Source organism: Coffea eugenioides, chromosome 3, assembly GCF_003713205.1.
Source record: "Coffea eugenioides isolate CCC68of chromosome 3, Ceug_1.0, whole genome shotgun sequence".
Taxonomy (NCBI): domain Eukaryota; kingdom Viridiplantae; phylum Streptophyta; class Magnoliopsida; order Gentianales; family Rubiaceae; genus Coffea; species Coffea eugenioides.
The window spans coordinates 38,620,921-38,641,595 of record NC_040037.1 but is presented as its reverse complement, the minus strand read 5'-3'; the positions used below and the strand labels follow the sequence as shown (position 1 = coordinate 38,641,595).

At 36.1% G+C, this 20,675-nt stretch overlaps 3 protein-coding genes across 6 annotated transcripts; 1 reads left to right on the top strand and 2 right to left on the bottom strand.

The window, feature by feature from the left end:
• Positions 1-2,515: 2,515 nt before the first annotated feature.
• LOC113765700 lies at positions 2,516-8,517 on the top strand. Its single transcript, XM_027309940.1, has 3 exons — positions 2,516-2,710; positions 3,030-4,940; positions 8,112-8,517. The coding sequence occupies exon 2, from the start codon at positions 3,031-3,033 to the stop codon at positions 4,117-4,119; it is 1,089 nt and encodes a 362-aa protein (XP_027165741.1). The 5' UTR covers positions 2,516-2,710; position 3,030; the 3' UTR covers positions 4,120-4,940; positions 8,112-8,517.
• Positions 8,518-10,006: 1,489 nt separating this feature from the next.
• LOC113764561 (putative disease resistance protein RGA3) lies at positions 10,007-17,290 on the bottom strand. 4 transcript variants are annotated; one of them, XM_027308488.1, is made up of 9 exons: positions 13,518-17,290; positions 13,304-13,372; positions 12,393-12,528; positions 12,134-12,300; positions 11,452-11,607; positions 11,144-11,322; positions 10,893-10,962; positions 10,648-10,712; positions 10,007-10,505 (listed from the first exon to the last, which is right to left on the bottom strand). In XM_027308488.1, exon 1 carries the CDS (start codon positions 17,134-17,136, stop codon positions 15,328-15,330), a length of 1,809 nt encoding a protein of 602 aa, XP_027164289.1. In that variant the 5' UTR covers positions 17,137-17,290; the 3' UTR covers positions 10,007-10,505; positions 10,648-10,712; positions 10,893-10,962; positions 11,144-11,322; positions 11,452-11,607; positions 12,134-12,300; positions 12,393-12,528; positions 13,304-13,372; positions 13,518-15,327. The 4 variants fall into 4 exon arrangements, with proteins under 4 accessions (XP_027164289.1, XP_027164291.1, XP_027164290.1 ...); XM_027308490.1 differs by having other exon boundaries at positions 10,893-10,954; XM_027308489.1 differs by having other exon boundaries at positions 10,648-10,954.
• Positions 13,538-15,208, bottom strand: LOC113766557 (putative disease resistance protein RGA3). Its single transcript, XM_027310734.1, has one exon. The coding sequence runs from the start codon at positions 15,206-15,208 to the stop codon at positions 13,538-13,540; it is 1,671 nt and encodes a 556-aa protein (XP_027166535.1).
• Positions 17,291-20,675: the final 3,385 nt, after the last annotated feature.

Below are 20,675 nucleotides of genomic sequence, written 5' to 3'. Positions count from 1 at the left end.
ACTGGGATTCTCTGCCTGATCAACTTCAGTACCTCACATCTTTGAAACAACTTGCTCTAAGAAATACTCTGTTAAAATTCCATCAAACAGCATATCATAACAACTCTATTTCATCTGGCATTGATAGAAATTGACAAGCATTTCCAATTTTTTTTTTTTTAAAAAAAAACCAAAACAATGTCCTTAAGGATTACTAACTTCAGCCAAGAAAAGAAAAGCTTTAGTATTACATGCAAAAGAAAATGAAAGATTGAAAATAAAAAAAAAATTTTAAAAAAAAAAGGTTACTGATATGATTGTGCCTAACAATTTGATTAGAAACCTCAATAATCAGTTCAAAGTTTGTGGAAACCTTGAAATTAAGCTAAGCTTCATTGTTTGCATGTGATAAGATGAGTGGCATACGAATTCTTAATCTGATATAAAAATTTATAGACCTCTGCGAAATCTTAATGGTTGCAAACAGGGTAATAATAGTTTAAACGGATATCGAATTTCTTAAAGCAATACTGTATTTTCCCATTAGTGCAGAATTTTTTTTTCCTTTTTTTAAGGAAACTGCTATAAATAAGCAAATTAAGCGTATTACCACAAAAGGGCAAAACCAAAAATCATATCTTCTAGGGGTTTCTAGGAAGTTAATTTATAGAACACTAGGTTTGATAAGAACAAAAAATTGCATTTACTGTTGTTGTTTCGTTACAATTATTGAAGAGCAAAGAACGAAAACCTTCCATTTGATTTTAACCCCTAGAGTTTAATTACACAACTTAATCAGCACCATTTCTCCTTTTCTGTGGTAAAACATTTGTCCAACTTGACAGACCACAGGTTCAAGTTTGATCTTCAACCTGTACAGGTAACGTGAAGCAGTAAACATTTACACCTAGCCAGCCTGTACTCTTCTCCTGTTTCATGCCCTCGACCTTTATACTCTACCATGGTTGTTGAGAGCAAAAGTAAGCTTTCATCATACAAAACCACTTTCTCAGAGTAATCTTCCAGATTGTTAATGCAAGAATATGCAAGGGATTCATGTTTCGGATTGTAAAGTGCCAGCCACCTCTTAAACATGCTAAAAATCAGGCCGTCCCTTGATTCAAATAATGGTTTGTAGTGTGATGCAGGATCATAAGACAATCCAGTAACCAAAGATGTATAACCAATAACGTCATCTTTTGGCAGTTCCACCTCTTCATAGATCTCATTCGTCAAATCAAGGCTAGCAATCTTCCCCATTATAAGAAATATTTCCCATTTTTTCCTACGGGGCTTCCAATTAACATAATAAATCTCCCCAGTAGGACGACAGTCCCAAGAATCCTCAATAATCTTCCAAGAACTCGTGTTTCTATCATAAACATCAAGCTAAGTGTGCCCCTTCGTGATGTTACCATTAGAGCAACTCCAATGAAGTGTCATGGATACAGATCCATTATATACATCATCAGAATAATGATGCATGTAAATGCAGCTGAAAAAGAGGAGATAGTGGGCCTTTTTTGCAACGGATAAATTTGGTTAAACATAGACAACTGATAAAATTTCATGGTGCAAGTTAACGTTAAAAAAAAAATTTTTTTTTTTTTGGCAACCGTCATTTTTTTGTTCTCTTTATATAAACACACAAGACACTTTATATATATATATATATCTCAATATCCTACTCTATTATTTCTCTTACTCTCTCACTCATTTTCCTCAACCTCTTTGCACAATTTTCTAAAATTTCAATATTTTGTGATTATGGATGAGAATTTTAGTAGTTTTAGAAATATGTTAAATGCTCCAAATATAGAAAATTCATCCTACTCACAAAATTAAAACCTCCAAAATTTTCCAAATTTCTCATTTCCTGGTATTCCTACAAATGTGCAAAATTAATAATATTATTTTTTAGAAAATAAAAAATCCAAAATGTAAAAAATTTAATGAAAGTTTAATAATTTATGTTTAAAAATAATGAAATTATTTTTTAAAAAATTAATTTATTTATGGGATATGAGTTATGTATTATTAAAATAAATATTTGATTTAATTGTGGATTCATACTATTATAACGCATAGAGTGTAATTTATTATGAGTAAGAATATAATAAAAGCTGAGACCGTGGAATGCTATATGGCACCATAGATGCCTTAATGACGAATTTGGAACACTTTATAATCACCCTGTAGTGACTCTAGAAATAAATTATTCAGACATAGTTGAAAAAATGTGGAAATCAAGGCTGTAAATTGAAATTAAAAAAAGTTTATGAGACCATTTGTAGTTATTTAAAACACTAAAGGGCCAACAGAAAAGTTTTGGGCATGATTGTAAGTTTATCGCTTTTATGCCCCTTTTTAAGAGCAACTTCCAGTTTCCACTTTACTTTCTTTCTCGTCGCCGTCCTCAAGTTCCGATGCAGGCCACGTTCGTTTCTTTCTTTCTATATTTTTTTTCTTTATTCTACTGAAAAAACAGAAGAAAAGTTTCTTTATTTTTTCTTTTTGGGTAAGTAGAAGAAAAGTCTCTTTACTCTCTTCTTTCTTTCTTTTCCTCCTCATTTGTTGTTTCGTTGAAACTTGAAACCTCTTCTCTCTCAAAGTAGTAATCTAAATTGGAAGAGTATAATATATTCTGTACTACCCGTCTAGTCTGCCTATCGCACAATTGAGGAAGAAGAAGAAGAAGCCCTTTTAAAGGTTCCCGACTGCAGGCTCCCAGGTACTTTAATGTTCTTCCAACAAGTTTAAATTTCTTCTTGGTTCATTGATCGCTCAGACATTTACTAGTTGTGAATATAACTATAAAACAAAAACCCAAAAAATAAAAGTTGACTTTTTTTTTTCTTTTGAAATGGTTGAGTTTTGTATGCAACTGTTCTTTGACCTTGAAGTAAATCTTGATTTGCAATGTGGGATTTTATTAATCAGCAGTATAGTGGATTGTCTTGGTTTGTTTTAAGCATATAAAAGTTTTATCTTTGAAGATTTGATTGCTAATGTTTTCTTAGCTAATTGGAAGAGTTGTTGCTGTACTTAAGAATGCCAGCTCAAAGAAAACCCGAGGAAATTGTCCCAATACTACTGGCTCGTCTGGAAAAAGCTAAGCAATTTGTAGTAGGGCGTATCAGCGAGAACAGTGAGGCAGACCCTCTAGTTTTGAAATTCAAAGAAATCGAGATTGAACTTGGCAGCATGAAACGTTTGTTCCCCAGGATAAAACATTGGGAAGGGAAACTCATGGAACAGTTCAGAACTTTGGAGCAAGACATTGATGATGATGTTTTCTTTAAACAGCATGACGAGGCTAATGAGATTCTTAATAGATTGGAGCGCATCAGTGAGAGTGTTGTGTCTGTAAAACAGCTATTTTCTGCAGTGGAAAGGCAGCTGATGGATAGAACACGTACGATGCCTTCTTCTGGGATGCAATTCCCTTCTGAGGAGGCTGTTAGGAAGGATCAGACAATGTCTGAAGAGTGGTCGAGACTTGGTGTGGAGGAAAAAATTTATGCCAGCGAAGCAATATCAAATTTTCAGAAAAGTTTTGACTGTCGGGAGAGCTATCAATTGAAAGCATGCTCCTTGTGCCTTTCAATTTTCCCTGAGAATAGCATCATAAAGAAGAGACCCCTTATTTACTGGTGGATAGGAGAGGGTATGGTCACTAAAACCTCAGAAAAGACTGCAGAGGAGGTTGGAGAAGATGTCTTTAATGAATTGATAAATGAAAGCTTCATAATCCCCAAATTTGAGAACCTTTCTCCCAATATAAACACTTTTATTGTGCACCCTTGGATTCGAAGAATGCTGATCTCGGTTGCAAAAAGACTTAGCTTTTTTGAATTTACTTTTGAATTTACTCCCTCAGGGACGCCTAGCAATGGTCATCGTCGCGCATTCTTATTGGCGGGTGGTAGTGATTCATACAGCACAATGACCGAGGATACTATTATGGTTTTCAATGTAAATGATCAATATCTTGGATTTAAACCTGACTGGCTCTCGAAGTTGAATAGGGTTGAGGTTCTTCAGTTGGGCCGGTGGCAAAACTCTGTCAAACATCATATTGAAGTGGAAAATAAAGATTTGACAGTTGAGTCGAAGAAGAAAAAGAAGGTGGAATATTAAGTCTCTTTGAATGGTTTGGGAAGTCCGACATCCCTAAGATATCTAAGCCTCAGAGGCGTTTCTAGATTGACTAACCTACCTCATTCGGTGCTTAACCTAATAAGCCTTGAGATCCTTGATTTACGCGCATGTCACAATCTAGAGAAACTGCCTTCTGATATATCAGCACTGAGGAACCTTACTCATTTGGATTTATCAGAATGTTACCTGCTCGAAAGCATGCCAAAGGGTATTGAAGAGCTCTCTGCTCTTCAAGTACTCAAGGGCTTTGTGATAGGAATCGTCAGAAGAAATCCATGCAGGGTAAGTGACCTTGCTCAGTTGAAAGGTTTAAGGAAATTGAGCATAAGAATAGGGAATGAAGCTTTAGCAGAAGGGAAGTTTTCAAACTTGAAGGACTTCAAGGCTCTTCAAATTCTTGTGATATCTTGGGAAATAGTTTTGTCACAGTCGAGTACAGAAGCTGCTCTGAGGTCATTCTCAGTCCCACCAAATCTAAAGAAACTTGATCTCAGATGTATCCCTCTAGTGACCTGGCCTGAATGGTTAGAGCCTGGCAGATTGATATCTTTGGAAAAACTTTACATCAGGGGAGGTGAACTCAGCAGCATAGAGCGCCATGATGAAAAAAGTTGGAAAGTTAAAATTTTACGTTTGAAGTATCTGAAGAACTTGAAAATTGACGAGCCAGAATTACGATTAATGTTTCCTGAGATGGAGTACTTGGAGAAAGTCAAATGCAACAAGATTGGTCGAGATGAATATGATCCAGATATCACATGGAACAAAAAGCAGCATGAGCAATTGTAGCAACTACTTGAGTGAGTTTTGCTGCAACTTTTTCGTTTGCTATTCATTTTTAATTGCTCCTGATTTCTCCTATATTCCTCCAGCTCCTGTTTTTAAAGCAAGTTATATTACTCAATTTCTAAGAATCAATTGCTTATGCTGTTTCCGACCATGATTGAGTGTTCTAGAGTCGGTAATATGTGAATCTCTTTTTATTTTTCCCTACAATCCTTGTAAGATTTTTTGTTGTTAATATTTTGAGCATATTATTGCCAGAAGAAGTTTCTGAAATTTTTTTGTTAGTGTTGAAATCTCATGTTTCAGTCTGAATTAAAATTTCTCTTCCTACTCCACCTGTCAAAGCAAGGTACTTCTCCTTTCAATTTTTAGGTAGTGTACCCTCAGAACTGATGAATAGTGGAAAGACATAATCTGCGGAAAAGAATATGTGATATAACTGTTATTCTTATTTTGGCAAGACAAAGTCCAACCTGCATGGTCAAGGGAGTTGGAGAAAGAGAAATTGCTGCTTGGATAATCCTTCTGCTTTAAATTTGTAAGGTGAAAAAATTGGTATTCATGTGGTTTCAGCTTGCCTCTTTGATCCAAGCAATTTTGAGTGCAGATTGAAAATAAAAATGGGATAAAGTAGAATTAAACAAAAAACTAATGAATCATTTGATGGTCATATTTGCAATTGAAATATTTTTTTCTGTTGTGGGAAAATTGGATTATTGTCTTTTGTATTTAAGGATAATTTCTCTTGTCCATGAGATCAACATGGTGCTGCCTGCTGTTCATGTCTTTACATTTTATAGATGCAATATCCTGAGATAAGCTATCCAATGGTGCCTTCCAGCTCATCATAGGCATTTCCTTCCTTTTCTTATACTCATCTGCCCCAAACTACAGTCTCGAGTATCATTTACAACATATTCTAGACCTTTTCCAGTTTCCATTCCTTTCATGAGAGCCAATAGATTAGCATGCTCTTCTCTTGATTAGATTAACTAGGAAACTGAACTAAAAGTCTTAATTGAAGAACAGCAATTAGATCCTTATTTGGTTGCATAAAGGGTCAATGGCCAAATTCCCAATGAAGCTAGTCAGTGATCTTGACAATTGTCTTGAATCAGGCCCCAAAAACTTGAGTTATATTCTTCAGAGTGCTGCCAAGCTTGTGAATTCCTATGGTTACTTTAATCAAAGAGATTGTGGCAGTAATTATTTGCTTAAGTGTCTAAAATACATGCGATTTTGTCTTCACTAAATTATCAATACTGTTTATTTTTATTTTTACTGAGTGCCACAACTTTGTGAAAATTAAAAAGGAAATTTCTAAAAGATCAATAATCTTATAGAACCATCTGTGGGCATTTTCATCAATTCCATGCATTAAATCAGTAGGAGTACTTGGTTAGTAAATTCTGGCAATAAATAATAATCTCTCTCTTTAAAAGCTATAATTATCACTGTGTACTTCATATGGAGATGTGAACAGAGCTGATTTATTAAATTTGTAATGTTCTGCTACCTGATTGTGAAGAACAACTAGAAAAAGAGAATTGCGAATTTTCTGTTGGTTATAAAACTATTGAGCATCTCTTTTGTAACACGATGCTGGATTGGATTAGTTTTGTTGATAGACTTGACATGCATAATAGGCCAACAATCTGAAATGGCAAAATCCAGGATCAGCCAGAGAGAAAATTTCTGATACAGTTATACAAGTCTTCCTGTAATGACATCTGACAACGAGGGAGAAAGTTGAAAAAAAAAAAGACGAAAAACAAGTATACAACAGAAGTTATCATTCACCAAGTGTTTCACCTTTCTTATTAAATATCTTATGCACAACTTTTTGAGTAATTTAAGTAGTATGAGTGAGAAAACATTACACTTTGCAATGTGAATTAGCAATATCATGAATTTACTGCCTCTCAAGATTGCATAGGGTCCAAGTGCTGCATTTGGGATGATGGCAGACCTCTGCTGAGCATCGTGTTGAAGTAGAAAATGAAGATTTGATAGTTGAGTAAGAAGAAAAAGAAGCGCAATATAAAGTGCATTAAATGATTTTGGGAACTCTTAAGTGTCTAAATAAGCCTCTGAGGTGTTTGTAGAATAACCACACATCTTCAGTTCCATTGTTTGAATGGAATATTAATAATCAGGAATTTGATTACCATCCTAAGCAGTCTGATATGAAATTGTCACCTATTGTTCGTTCACGCTATTTCCTTATTCTATGTGCTACCTCTGATAAAGCTTTTGAAGTTTTAAGGCTACTTCAACAGAATATGGGGATTGTCTGGTTTGTGTCCTAATTTGCAGTGTTTTCCTGGCTGGTGTAGAGGAGGGAAGGAGCATGCAGCTGCATGAGTGTTTTTATGCCTCTTGGACAGTTGCTTGTGACTTGTCTAGGACTTCCAATTATCTCTTCAGGCTGTCTTTTACTGATTGGATGGTTATGATAGCAAAATAAGATAATAGATTTGGTCTGTCGAGGCACTGATTATGAGGTATCCCACATCGGTGGTGGGAAAAGGAAAGGAAAGGTATAAGAACTTGGGTCCTTGGGCTATTAGGCAATATGGGTTAATAATTTTGAGCCAGTGGATTTCGGTCCAAAAATTACTTGGGCCAGCCCTTGGACCCTGGTCATGACAGATTATGTGGGCAGACTTCAGCTCATTAAATGTGTTCTAAATATTGATTTGTATTGGACTATTGTTTTTGTGCTTCCAAAGTAAGTGTTTAAGAAATTAGATAGTCTATCAGCAGCCTTTTTGTGTCTTCTGGTGAGGAAAGAAATTACTATGGCGCTGAAATTAGTTGGTCTGACATCTATTGACCAGTGAGCAACGGAACCTTGGGACTGACTAAACTTGACCTCTGGATATAATTTCTTTCTAGTGAGCAAGGGGGCCTGGGACTCACTAAACTTGGCCGCTGGAAATAATTTCTTATTCTGACCACGTTTGGAATATCTGTGCATAAAAGGATAGCCTAGTCAATGGGGAATGTTGGTACACCAAATACACAAAACCAAAGCTAGCTTTTATAGCTTCTTTTTGGCATCTGTTGATTCTTATCCAATGCTTTGGGTTTTTGGCTGTCAATGATTCCCCATTTTGTATGTGAATGATGCATCTATTATCTAATTCGACCACAAAGCCAATTAAGATTTGTCTATGTTGCAGGTCTCAAACTGCTCCAGTCTCTTCATGCGCGAAGTGTTTGCCTGGTGTAATTTGAGGCAAAGTTCGACGCGATGCCCATTCAATGCCGTGATTGATCTTGTTCATGGGTTGCTCCCAGTGTTGACTCAGATCAGGGGAAAAAAGCTTTTTGTTTTATGGATCCATTTTCTGGGCTTTTCAATTTTCCTTTTGCATTAGAATTTCTCTACTGTTGCAGGCTTCTGGAAGTTAACCAAATCCGGAAGTGAATGCAATTGCAGCTGCCTAATCTGCTTTTGTAGTTTGGAATAGGCTATTTACGAAAAAGTATGAGGCCTGATGTATCTGTATATTTGCATTATTTACCTGAGACAATGTGGAATTTGGCATTCATCAATCATCTTGATCAGACTTGCATCACAAACTTTTGGTGACTGTGTCTGATGCTCTCTGTTATCTGGACAGCAAAGGCAGGGACGGACGGACCGATGGATTCTAGGTTTTTTTTTTCCCCTTAATTTGGAGGTTTTTTTTGGGGGTGTGGAGTGGGGAATATGGTTTCAGTGGAGTTGAAGAGAGTTAATGCTTGAACAAAGTTTGATGGAGTTGGAGAGGAAATGGGGCAGGGACGGTTGCACCTGCAACCGTCCCTGCACGGTTAACGGCCCAGATTCCCCCTCAAAAATTTGTGCGGCTGAGATAACAAGATGTAACTCGATTTTCGCGCCATGTGTGGGGTACGTCACTATCTGTTGTGAAAATACATCCTGTGAAAAAAAAGTTACACCATGTACAAAGAGAGTTACGGCCAGTTGATAATGACTACAATTGGCAGGGACGGTTGCAGGTGCAACCGTCCGTGCCCCGCGTCCGGTTGGAGAAGATCACAGACAAAAGACATTAGTTATGAGTATAGGTGGCAAATCCACCCATTTTAAATTTTAAATTTACACATGAAAAAATGTTAAGAAGTTCAAAATTTTTAGATTAAGTTTTTATGTTAACTTTTATAGTATTTAGTTCAAATTTTTATATTCTTATTATTCAATTATTAAATACTATGTAATTTTGCGACATAAAGTATGGATGGGAAAAAAATTGGTAATTAGATTTATTGGACATTATAAGTAAATATTTAAAATTAATGATGGGTGTAAAAAATGGCATAAATTGATAACTTAATTTGTAAAAATGAATTTAAATAAGTTTACAAAAAGTTGAAATAAATGGGTTATAAATGAGTAATTGGGTTATTCAATTCATTTTTTGACTTATCCATTTATATCCATCTAATTAAATGAGTTGATTCACTTATACTCATTATTAAGCTTTTCAAATTCGCCACTCTTAACACCATTCCTGTCCCAACTCCATTCAAATTTCATCTTGTACAAATTTGGTTTTCGGAACAACACTGCAGCCTAAGCTGCTTCTTTGCTCTCGGCTCACTCAATTTTGGAGATAATTAGCCTACTCGCGAAGTTATTGAAATATTCCAGTTCTTTAATTTGATGATTCTGTCTTAACCGGCAGTTACCCTATCTTCGACGGCATTTTAAATTTATATGCAACTGCACAAAAATCAAATTGATCTCGAAGCTCTAACAGAGATTAGCACAGAGACTAGAGTGTGTTACTCCTTAATTCTCAAAGTCTTGATCTATCCCGAGATTGCAAAAATTGTGATTGTAGTACTAGATAGATCAAGATAAAGCATATCTATCAGCCTGGTAATTGAGGTTGGCAACTGCATTGCCAAATACCTACCCACGTTAAAATAAAACTTGCAGGTGACCATAGCATGAAGAGCACTGGTCCCCAAAAGCAAATTTTTTGTACATGTCTTGTATTGACATTTCTAATCGTACATGGCATTTCTGTAAATGATTAATATGCAATACAACAAATCTCATAAATTCTTTTGACACCAGATTATCCACTTAAAATAGATTCTGCAAGATCATACGGTTTACAATGTGTGATGTTGTAATACTCGTCCACTTTTACATCTAATAACAATGTACTCTTCAGCAGAATGTCACAGAAAAGGTATAGCATCATGAGAATAATATACAGAATTGGAGACAGCATTATCGAACATACAGAATTGAAGAGATCATAAATACAGGTGTAGACTAGAGTTTCCATACACTATATGATCAATCTCAAAGTGAGGAATCTAGAAATCTTGCACCACTCAAGAGTCAGGGTAGCAGCTCTTGTTGCAGCATCTTCCGTTTAGATCAAAAGATACACATTCCATAGGGAGGCTTCTATTTGATTGGCGGGGAGGCTACTTCTCAGGTTTTTCACCTATTCCAACTTCAAATCCTTCAACAAGTGAAAGCTTCTCACTTCGACCTTGGCTATATCTCTGTTGAGGGGCTGACGAGCCTCATTCGCAGCATTTGTCATCTGAATGGAGACAAATTTAGTTTCTAACAGGCTATAAGGCAGTTTGATGACCACTAGTTTAAGCGCAATATTAAACAAACTCCAGAAAATGGATGTAGTAGATCCAGGAAGTAAATCCATGATTATGACAGGGAGAACATACCATGGCTTAAAAATCCAACAAGCAGCTTTCCCATGTATTGGCTAATCCATAGCTCTGTTCTTTACCTAGTAAAGATTGAGTGAAAACTCTCAACTTTAGGCAAGTTTAGAATAAATGGCAACTAACGAAGACCTTGCTGATTCTATCAATTATGAAAGTTTGAAGAAAGGACAAAGAAATATTAGGAAGTGATGAAAATTAGATATATCTTCTTGAATCAGAACATTTTCATCACAAAAATGTACCTCGTGCATGAGCATCCCTGTAGCAAGCCTGAATCATCTTTGATGTAGCTCCTTGGAGAGCTCTGATCCTCTAGGAAATCTATCACTGTCAGCCTCATATATTCCAAACCATAATATTTTGAGGTGGTTCATATCTCCTTGTTTTATATATTTATCTATATTTGCTTTTCTAATTTCATTATGCTTTACAGAAGGTATTTGACTTTGCCTATTCAACATACTTGAGATTCATGCAGAGAAAAATAACTCACCAAGATTTTTCATGAAAGGTTCCCCTTATAAGGCATAAACACACTGTTTCACCAGAAGACTGCCATCCACATGGATTCTACTGCCAACAAGATTGACTCTCAGCCCAGAAATTCACTTCCTGCTTGAATTTTATCCATAAAATTTCGATGCATACTCTATGCATCAAACTTCTCCGCTCCTGTGCAAAAATTTGATATTCTCCACAGTTCCATTACCGAGTCATTTCAAGGACTCAAAATGACAAATATCTCACAATAAGCTGGAGAACTTTATGCAACATTGAGATGCGCAAAGGGAGAGTACTAACCATGGCATATTTTCCATCAGCCATCTGATAGCCCTAAATCAGAGCGTCTGCCCCATCACCAGATTGAGAGAAAGCTTATGCTCATAGCTTTTCATACATCGGAAAATTTGAGAACATCTCTTCAGACCATTCATCCAATTTCTAGCTGTCAAACAGCTGTATGACAAAGCAGAATTGCATTATAGAATTAACGACATAAAAGAATTCGATCTCCCTATAATATTGTTCAACAGGCACATAATTTATTATGGGATAAGAGCTAAATCCACAACTAAGAGATGAACCGCCTCAAATATTATGGTTTGCTAACTAAGAGATGAACCACCTCAAATAAAGCAGATTGCCTATTATTACCCCATGCAGCTGTATTTGGAACATATATCAAAGGAATTGCTTCGTGGCATGGCTTGACTATTCAACCATCAGACAAGCATCAGGATTTCTTGATATCTAAGGGACTAATAACCGAAAAAGTTGCCAAAGAGGAATACAAAAGGTGGCGCCTTTTTTTTGCTTGGGGGGGGGGGGAAGGGGGCTGTCTATAGTAGGCTTTTTATAAGAAGTATTCCTGATGTTTGAGAATTTGATCATCCAGATCCTCATAAGTTTAGTTCTTAAATTATCTTTTAAGTCGGATAAACTTTTTGGAATCATCAAATTTTCATCAGCATCAAGAGTTTACCTCCTGCATGAGAATCCCAGTAGCCAGCCAGAGTAATCTTTGTTGCAGCATCTTGGAGAGCTCTAAGGCTCAAGAAAATCTATTACACCCTCAGCCTTCAATACTACTATACAATGGGTTTTGTACCAATGGCTCATTCTACACTCTCAAACTAGACATAGTATTGCCTACAATACAAGAAAAGATGCCATCAGATCAGAACTGCACAACAATTGAATATAGCAAATGGGAAAGCGTTAAAAGTCATCTTGAACTGTACCTAAACCTTCTGTATATAATGAAGGAGAATGAGTTCCCTTTGAAAGAGCCCTGCTGGATCCATTTGAAGCAAATAAGCCCCTCACCAAGCATACAGCCCCTCTTTTTTGCAAGTCCAAGAATGTGAAGGTATTTATCTGTGTCACCATATAAAAGGAAACGATGGTAGCTGAAGACTTTTGTCCCAATATTTCTGTAACCATATAAAGAAAAGCTCATACATGGAAAAAATAAAAGATAAAAACAGACACATAAAAAAAGATGGTTATCAAATACTTTGCCAGACAAAACAAAATAGTCATTACAATTTTCCAATGCAGTGAAAGATGGGCTTTTGTAGCATTTGTTGCTATAGAAGAAATTGCTAAAGAAATAAGCTACACTACTTCCAGAGATTAATAGGTTAATTGCCCTGAGCTCCTGAGAGAAGTTTAGAGAGTTGATTTACCAGAACCATATAGGATCATGTTGATAATCATGAAACAAGAAATAAAGCAGAAATGGCAAAAGAAATAAAGCTATACTACTTCCAACAATTAACAGGTTAATTGCCCTGAGATCCTGGATTAGGTTAGAGTTGATTTACCAGATCCATATAAAGCCCAACCTCGTTTTATCCTTATCACTTGAAATATTGACCTTTTTCAAGTTCATTACTTTAGAGGCTAAAAATCTCATAGATATAGGATCATGTTGATAATCATATCAAGTTTAGAATCTCCACGTAACCGTAGGGAATTCAGTTTACTCCTCAAAGGATGTGCAAAAATAAAGGAGAAACCATGAAGAATAATTTTGAAGTGTTAATGGCATGCTGATACAAGTACTGGAGGAAGTAAAAAGGCGTAGTAGATCACAAATGAATGTCTTGGAAGTGGAAAGAAAAAAAAACGCACACAAGGGAGAGGTTACCTGGAAAGCAGAAATTCAGAGAGAACCAAGGAAAGACAGGTTTGCAATAGTTATTTAGCAGAAGGTAGGCTGCACAATCAAAGATTCGATTAACAAACATCAGCAATGCATTACCGCTGTGAATACCAAGAAAAGATATTAAGGGGAAAGAGATATAGATGGATAGAAAAGCAAGAATTAATTGAAAAAATTCCGTAGTAGTATAGAGGATTACCTAGTAGCTTTAATGGGAAATTAGCCTCTGATTCGCTGCCCATTAATTATAATTTTGGGAACGTCGGAGATCTTGGACCACTCAGAAATGGGGATGGTACTGCTGCTGCTACTCTCTGAATTGCATCTTTCCGTTAGAAGGGGACACATTTCAATCCGCAGCTCTTTTAGTCTGGTGAGGCTTCTCATAGATTGGTGAGAGGGTAAATTCTCTAACTTTGTACAATTGTAAAGGTAGAGTCGTTCAAGTGACGAAAGCTTCCCAAACCAATCAGGCAACGATTTTACTCCAAAACCATCTAGTTCAAGATACGTTAGAGCAGAGAGGTACCGAAGTTGGTCGGGCAGAGATTCCCAATGAGGCCATCCAACCAGACTCAATTTCCAAAGGAAGGGCAAGTAGGGATGCGGTGGTGGGAGGAGAGCCTCAAAGAGGACTAGGAAGGAGTGCAGCTTTGTGGTTTCTGAGAATGGTCCAATCTCTAAGCTTCTCAAGCTTGTAAGAGAACAAAGCTTCCCCTTGGGCAAGTTGGTTAATTTCTTACAGTATGGTATGTCCAAGAAAGAAAGAGAAGGTCTGCGGGTTAAATCAATTGGAAAGGAGACAAGATTGGGGCATCCCCATATTTCCAATTCCTTAAGAGGAGAAGAAGGACAAGTAGAGGAGGATGAAGAACTGGAATCCCACTCTGACTCGTACATTTGCGGGATGGACAAATGGGTTAACTCACTGCACATAACAATCCTTAATTTTCGCAAGGCATTGAGGTATGGGTGTGGGATTGAAATCGACTTCAGTGAGTGGCACCTGCAAACATGTAATTCCTCTAAGGATCCAAGGCCAACCAAATTTTGAGTTGAGCCAACAATATGAGTGTGTGGTAGCACAGTGAACCCATTCATATTATCAATGGAAAGGCTCGTGAGAGTCCTGAAACTATTGGAAATACATGTCACTATACTTGATCCATTGTTGATGTGCTCAATGTGCAAGTTCTTGAGACACGGAAAATGACTTGGAAAAGTGACTATTTGGGGACACCTTCTAATCCTCATTGTGTTAAGGACCGGAAACACCACCACTGCTCCATCATGACCTAATGCTTCCACCCATTGACGCAAATTTAGCATGTTTTCTAGAATGAGACGTTCAAGTGCAGGAAACAATTGACTGCTACGGCCACTATGCACGGTTGATTCACCATAAAAAGAAGGCCCTATGGTTGTTATGTTGCCGAGTCCTTCCAGATGAAGATATCTGAGGAAGGGCATGTGTCCAAGAGTTGGTAACTCCTTACAGTTTCTACAATTTCGCAATTCAAACTTCACCAATTTCTCAAGTTTTCCAATCCATGTCGAAAGTTGATCACCAAAAAACCTTTCAATTATCAAACCTTTCAAATTCTGGTGAGGATGCAAGCCTTCCAACACTTGATTGTATTCTCTGTCATTCTCTCTCAATTTATCTAATTCATTCCACAATAATCTCAACTCATTAATGTTTGGCTTCCCAATCAGATTTGCAGACTCGGCTTCTTCCTTGCTTCTCACTAATTCAAGATTTCTTATCTCAAGACTTCCACTGAGATCCTTTAAATTTCTCAGTTGTCTAATTTGTCGACCCGCCTCTTCACCAATATTGAAAAATTGCAATGTTTGGAGAGAATGCAATTGTCCTATCTCAAGAGGCATCATATCACTAGATTTATCTCCAGAGAAAAAGTCAAAGTGCCTCAAATTCACCAAAATTTTGAAATTGTTTGGGAACTTTGTCAATGACTTGCAATCTCTAACTCTTAACGTCTGCAAATTTATAAATCGAGATACCTTAAATGAGACAACTTGTTAATTGATTCAGGAAGCTCCTCAACATCTGATGAAGCTAAGTTTAGCACCCGCAAGGAAGTCAAAGATGAGATCCAACCATCACTATTAATTGATTTGTTCTCCAATAAAAATAATGACGTTATGTACCTGAAACTTTCATTCAATGGAAATGGTATTTCTTTTCCACAACTTTCCACTACAAGATATCGAAAAGGCTTGTCTAGAAAACCAACTTCTATTGTCTCTTCCAACCTTAACGTTTTACCTGCCGAAATGGATTGCACCATATCATGCACAAGATCATGCATTTTGCAGTTCAATACATTCCCGTAATCATCCTTCTCTGCATCTTGAAACAAATTACTATCCAACAAAATGGTAAAATACTCGTTACCAACTTCCTCGATACACATATTTTTTGTTGGATTTGAATGAAGAAATCCTTCCGCCATCCAAAGTTGGATCAGTTGATTCCTTTCCATTCGAAAACCCATGGGAAAAGTTGAACAATATGCAAGACACTCTTTAAGAGATGCATATGGAAGAATATCGAAGCTCAACTTCAAAATTATAGGAAGCCCAATGTCTTCATCTCTATCTAAACTTTGAAGCCGACTCTCTAAAGTTTGCCATTCATTTGTTCCCTTGTTGCGCAGCATGCCACCAAGAAGGCATGCAGCTAATGGTATGCCTTGGCATCTTTGCGCAATCTTGAATCCTACATTTTGTAGTTCATTCGACACCTCCCAAGTGCCAAATGCATGTTTTTTGAGAATGAGCCAACATTGATCATTTGATAATTGTTTTAGGTACCAGGTCTGAGAATGAGAAGAAATTGTCATGATGGTTGCCACTTGTTGCAGACGAGTGGTCACAAGAATCCAGCTCCCCCTGGCTTGGCTAGTTCCCTTCAAAGACCCAACAAAGTTATCCCATAGTGCAGGGTCATAATTCCAAACATCATCCAAGATCAGTAGATACTTTTTACCATCCAATAATTTCTTGAGCCGATTCAATTTGGCTTCCATACTCTCAACTTCGAGCATTGGTTCTTTCAATGATTCTAGCATCAACCTAAAAAGCATATTGGCATTGAAATCATCTGACACGCATACCCACATTCTCTTCTCAAAATGTTCTTGGATCATTGGATCATTGACAACTTTTAGAGCCAAAGCTGTCTTCCCGATCCCGCCCATCCCTACTATGGGAAGAACGGAGATAGTTTCATTGTTATCCATGGCAGTCAACTGTGTTACTATTGATGAAACATCATCATCTCTTCCAACAAAACTCGTACCAATAGTAACATAGTCAGCCTCTCTGTTCTGAGAAAAAAAAGAACGTTCAATGTGAACCCCTGACGCTAGGCCCAATGCCCTTGCTTCTTGATTGATCCTTTGCAGCTGCATATTGATTTCCCGAATCTGTTTGGCCATTTTGCGACGGAATGCAATGGAATTAAAGCGTGAGAAGAAGAAGAAGCATACCTTCCTCTTCGTTTGGTTTTGGATCTCAATCCTGCGCCGATTCATTTCAAAGTTGAAGTCATCCAGCAAATTTCCGGCATCGAAAGCCTCACGTTCAAGCTTCTCCAGCAAAAGCTTCACGAGCTGGGCAGTCACCTGTCGTTCCTCTGCATCAGGAAGGAGAGCCTGGATCAGAGTCAACGTATCCCTCAGCTTCTCAAAATCATTCATGAAGCCCGGAAACGGGCCAATTTGTTCTGAAGCCAAGTTTATTGCCGTCTGCACTAGAACTTGTACAGTGGGAACAAGCAGTGCATCCGCCATCAGGTCAGGTCACGATATCTGATGAGAGTAAGAAGAGAGAATTGGATTAGTTTTGAGAGCGTGGAATGGAGCCGAACCGGGGGGCAATTTGCAAGTTTGAACTTTGAAGGGGAGAAAGAGTAGAATGAATGTATGTAGCAGTAGATGAAATGAAACCAAAAGGAAAATTATTGAAGAAGGAACCCGACAAGCATCACCCACGTCAATGAATGTAGCAGTAGATAAATCAGTCCAAAAGGAAAATTAAATGAAAAAGGAAGGAAAGGTTCCGGACAAGCATCGCGTTATACTTATAGGCAGGCAAATGAATTCTTTACTTATTCCGTGCTTCTATGTTCCAAATGAATTGGGATTCTTTTTCTTTTCTCATGAAAGCTTTGAAAGCTTTTTGGGTTATAATTATAAAAGTATCAATACTGAGTCAAAAGGTTACTAAAGGGCGGGAACCACAAACCCATACAATGAGGAAGAGTGTGCCCAAATCATCCTCCATGTTTTAAAAAATTTGGACGCTGAGAATTTCCAATAGGCGCCCCACACATCTATATCACACAGCCAAGTTACAAAGGTTAAAAACGGAAGTTAGACTCAATTTTTATGAGTTTTTTTTCAAAGTTTTATATAACTCCGAAACTTATTTTTTCAAACTGTGTTTCTTTTAATTTCACTATTTTTGTAAAGGAATATTAACATGCTGTTTCTTATCATATTTAACCATTTTTAGGTACCTACAACTATGCTGTCCTGCTTTCGATCCTAATTTATCAAATACCATAAAAATAAACTCTTCCATAATTGTTTCTGGATTTTTCATAATTTTATCCTGTCATTCATTGACAATACTTTTCATAATTCTCATAAACTATTATTGTTTTTTATTACTTTTTAACTATTACAAGTCAAATTTTGATAAAAGCTTCGCCTGCATTTTCATGGAAACAAAACCTCTCTTACAACTCTTTAACCTTTCGAACCACTGCTTCAAATTATTGGGAGTTGAGAGAAGTAAAAGGAAATGATCTTGGCATTTTTTACAAGAGGGCCCTTACATTAAGAATGTCTTTTAAAGTAGGTAATTAATTGTAACAAAACTGAACACTTTTAGTTTGTTTGTTGTATGAGTCAATAGGAACGTAAAATAATAATTGACCCTTTTAGAAAGATATGCATCATAATCTATTAGTTTTTTCCCAAAGAAAGAAAAGAAAAATGTTTTGTTGTTGAAAACAAATTTATTTTGTCTCAGAATTAATTTCTCTCAATTTCACAATAGCCTTAAAAGAAATTTTAGAAGTCAATTATCATTTTTACAAAATAATAAATTTAATATCAAAGATGATTTAAGACAATAACTCTTACTCTGAAAGTTCATTCTAGATGCCAAACTTAATTTTTCATATGATAAAATATTGAAATATCACTCTATACATGTCACTAAATTGAGAATAAAAGTTAGAAAATATATTACAAAGACAATAGCAACCAAAAGAAATTACTAAAGGACAATATCTACTTTACTTTCCAAACTAATAGTTGTTTGGCAATTGTGCACAAAATATACAAAATCAATAAGAAAATATCCCATATAGAGCTTCATTTTCAAGAATCTACATGGTTTTTATTAAATTCTTGAGAATTGCATTGAAATATAAGTAGAAGAGAGCACTAATCTGATTACTTATTTATGATTGTTAACATTTGTTGTGTCTATCACCCATCTTCCAACGATGGGGATCTTATAAGAGTTTGGAATCGATTTAGTGCTGTCTATAGTAAATTTATCAAATTTATTAAAAACAACTAATTCAAACGGAGCCATAATATATTTTAGCATAGACAATAGTGCTAGTATTTTTTTTAATCCAAAAAAAAACTAGATTTGGTGTGTTTGGATTAATTTTTTTTAAAAATATTGTTTTACTTGTATTATAAATATATTTTTTATATTTTAAATTATTTTTTTATCTCTCACACATTATATTATAAAAATTATCATAATAATCATTTTAAGTAAAATTCTATACAAACACATCAAAAAGTGCTATTCTTTTTTGTTTTTATTGATCCTCCATTTTTTTATTTATTGAGTTTTTTTTGTAACAAAAGAACTTAACCGTAAATGAAAAAAAGTTTAATTTTTATTTATCAAATTTGCATGATGGAAGTGTTCGAATTGAAGTAATCACCAGCCTTTGGGCTGGTGGCCACCACCTAGTTGGTGGAACCTTGCCTCCTATCAAAAATGTCATATTTAAGTGGCTTGTTTCTAAAAAAATTCAGGCGAATGTGCTGTGCATTCATTTGGTCCGGTGGTAGTTCAACCTCTTTTGAATTATTCCTGGGTCTTCTTAGATCCGTCCCCTCCTCCTTAGTGTATAGGATAGAATAGTTTTATAGTTTCGGAAACAAAAAAAAATCGAAGCAATTAGCTGTGATCCACTGAAAAGACGCGCGTCAAGTTTTCGATGGAATTCGTACATTCGCTTTTTTGGGTTCATCAGGACCACAAGGTCTGTCCGGTTGGGATCCCACTGGAAATCTGCCCCGATAATGCGGCTGGCCCTTTTACAGGAAAGGCTCAAAAATGTTTAATAACCTTCTAAAGCTCATAAATGCACTCCACGTGATGGACAAGAAAAGCCCCCTATCATTACAGAATCCTTCACTTTTCTTACATTTGTCTTGTTTATTTCTAGCCTATTCCATACTCGTCCGAAATTAATTAGAATCCTTTCATTTATTTGGATTGAGGTTGACACCTAGTGGAGATGAAAATCCAAATTTATTCTCTTGTTTTTCTGAAATTTTCTTTTTTAGTCACCTTATAATAATCTTATTCCGCATTATATGGTCTTAATATTGTTGATTGTTAAAGCTAGAAAATCTAGAAGACAGAGATAATAAGTGATATGTACTAAGTAATTTCCAAATATTACTTTATCTTAGATTATAGAAGATTAAATCATCTTACTACTGAGTTGAAAATCAGATGTCAAATATTCGGACAAACATAGTAGGATGGTTTCTTAAACAAAAGCTAATACAGGATAATTTTGAATGTTCCTGAAGGTCTACAATAGATCAAGGTATCTGAATTTACCGTCTAAGATGGAATTCAATTCAATTGAGACAAGGAAAAGCAAAAAAAAGGGAAGTTGAAATTCAATTTCTTTGCATCTAACCCTAGAAAATTCCAGTTTGCATTTACTAATTGGACTGACATTGAAAAAGAATTACACTTATTTGTTGTTTGCTATTTATCTGCTTTCTTTTTCACGAGTAGACAGACTTGTACGAAATAAAATGACTAAAGTAGAGTACGAAATATGTAAAAGACTTGACCATACAAAGGATGATTGAGTCTATCCACGTGTTTTTCTATCTTGTGGTGACTAGTCCTTCGTTGGATTCTTATCATTTCTATGCTCAGAAGTCTTAACTTACTGGGCCATTTCAATAATTCATTCTAGCTGGATTGAAAAGGAACTTACAACCATTCCTCATAGTCATCCATGGTAGGCACGTTTTGTTAGACGCAT

Bases quoted from the DNA above. Each gene is read 5' to 3' on its own strand.
- LOC113765700 (XM_027309940.1), top strand. From the start codon at position 3,031: ATGCCAGCTCAAAGAAAACCCGAGGAAATTGTCCCAATACTACTGGCT.
- LOC113764561 (XM_027308488.1), bottom strand. From the start codon at position 17,136: ATGGCGGATGCACTGCTTGTTCCCACTGTACAAGTTCTAGTGCAGACG.
- LOC113766557 (XM_027310734.1), bottom strand. From the start codon at position 15,208: ATGCCTCTTGAGATAGGACAATTGCATTCTCTCCAAACATTGCAATTT.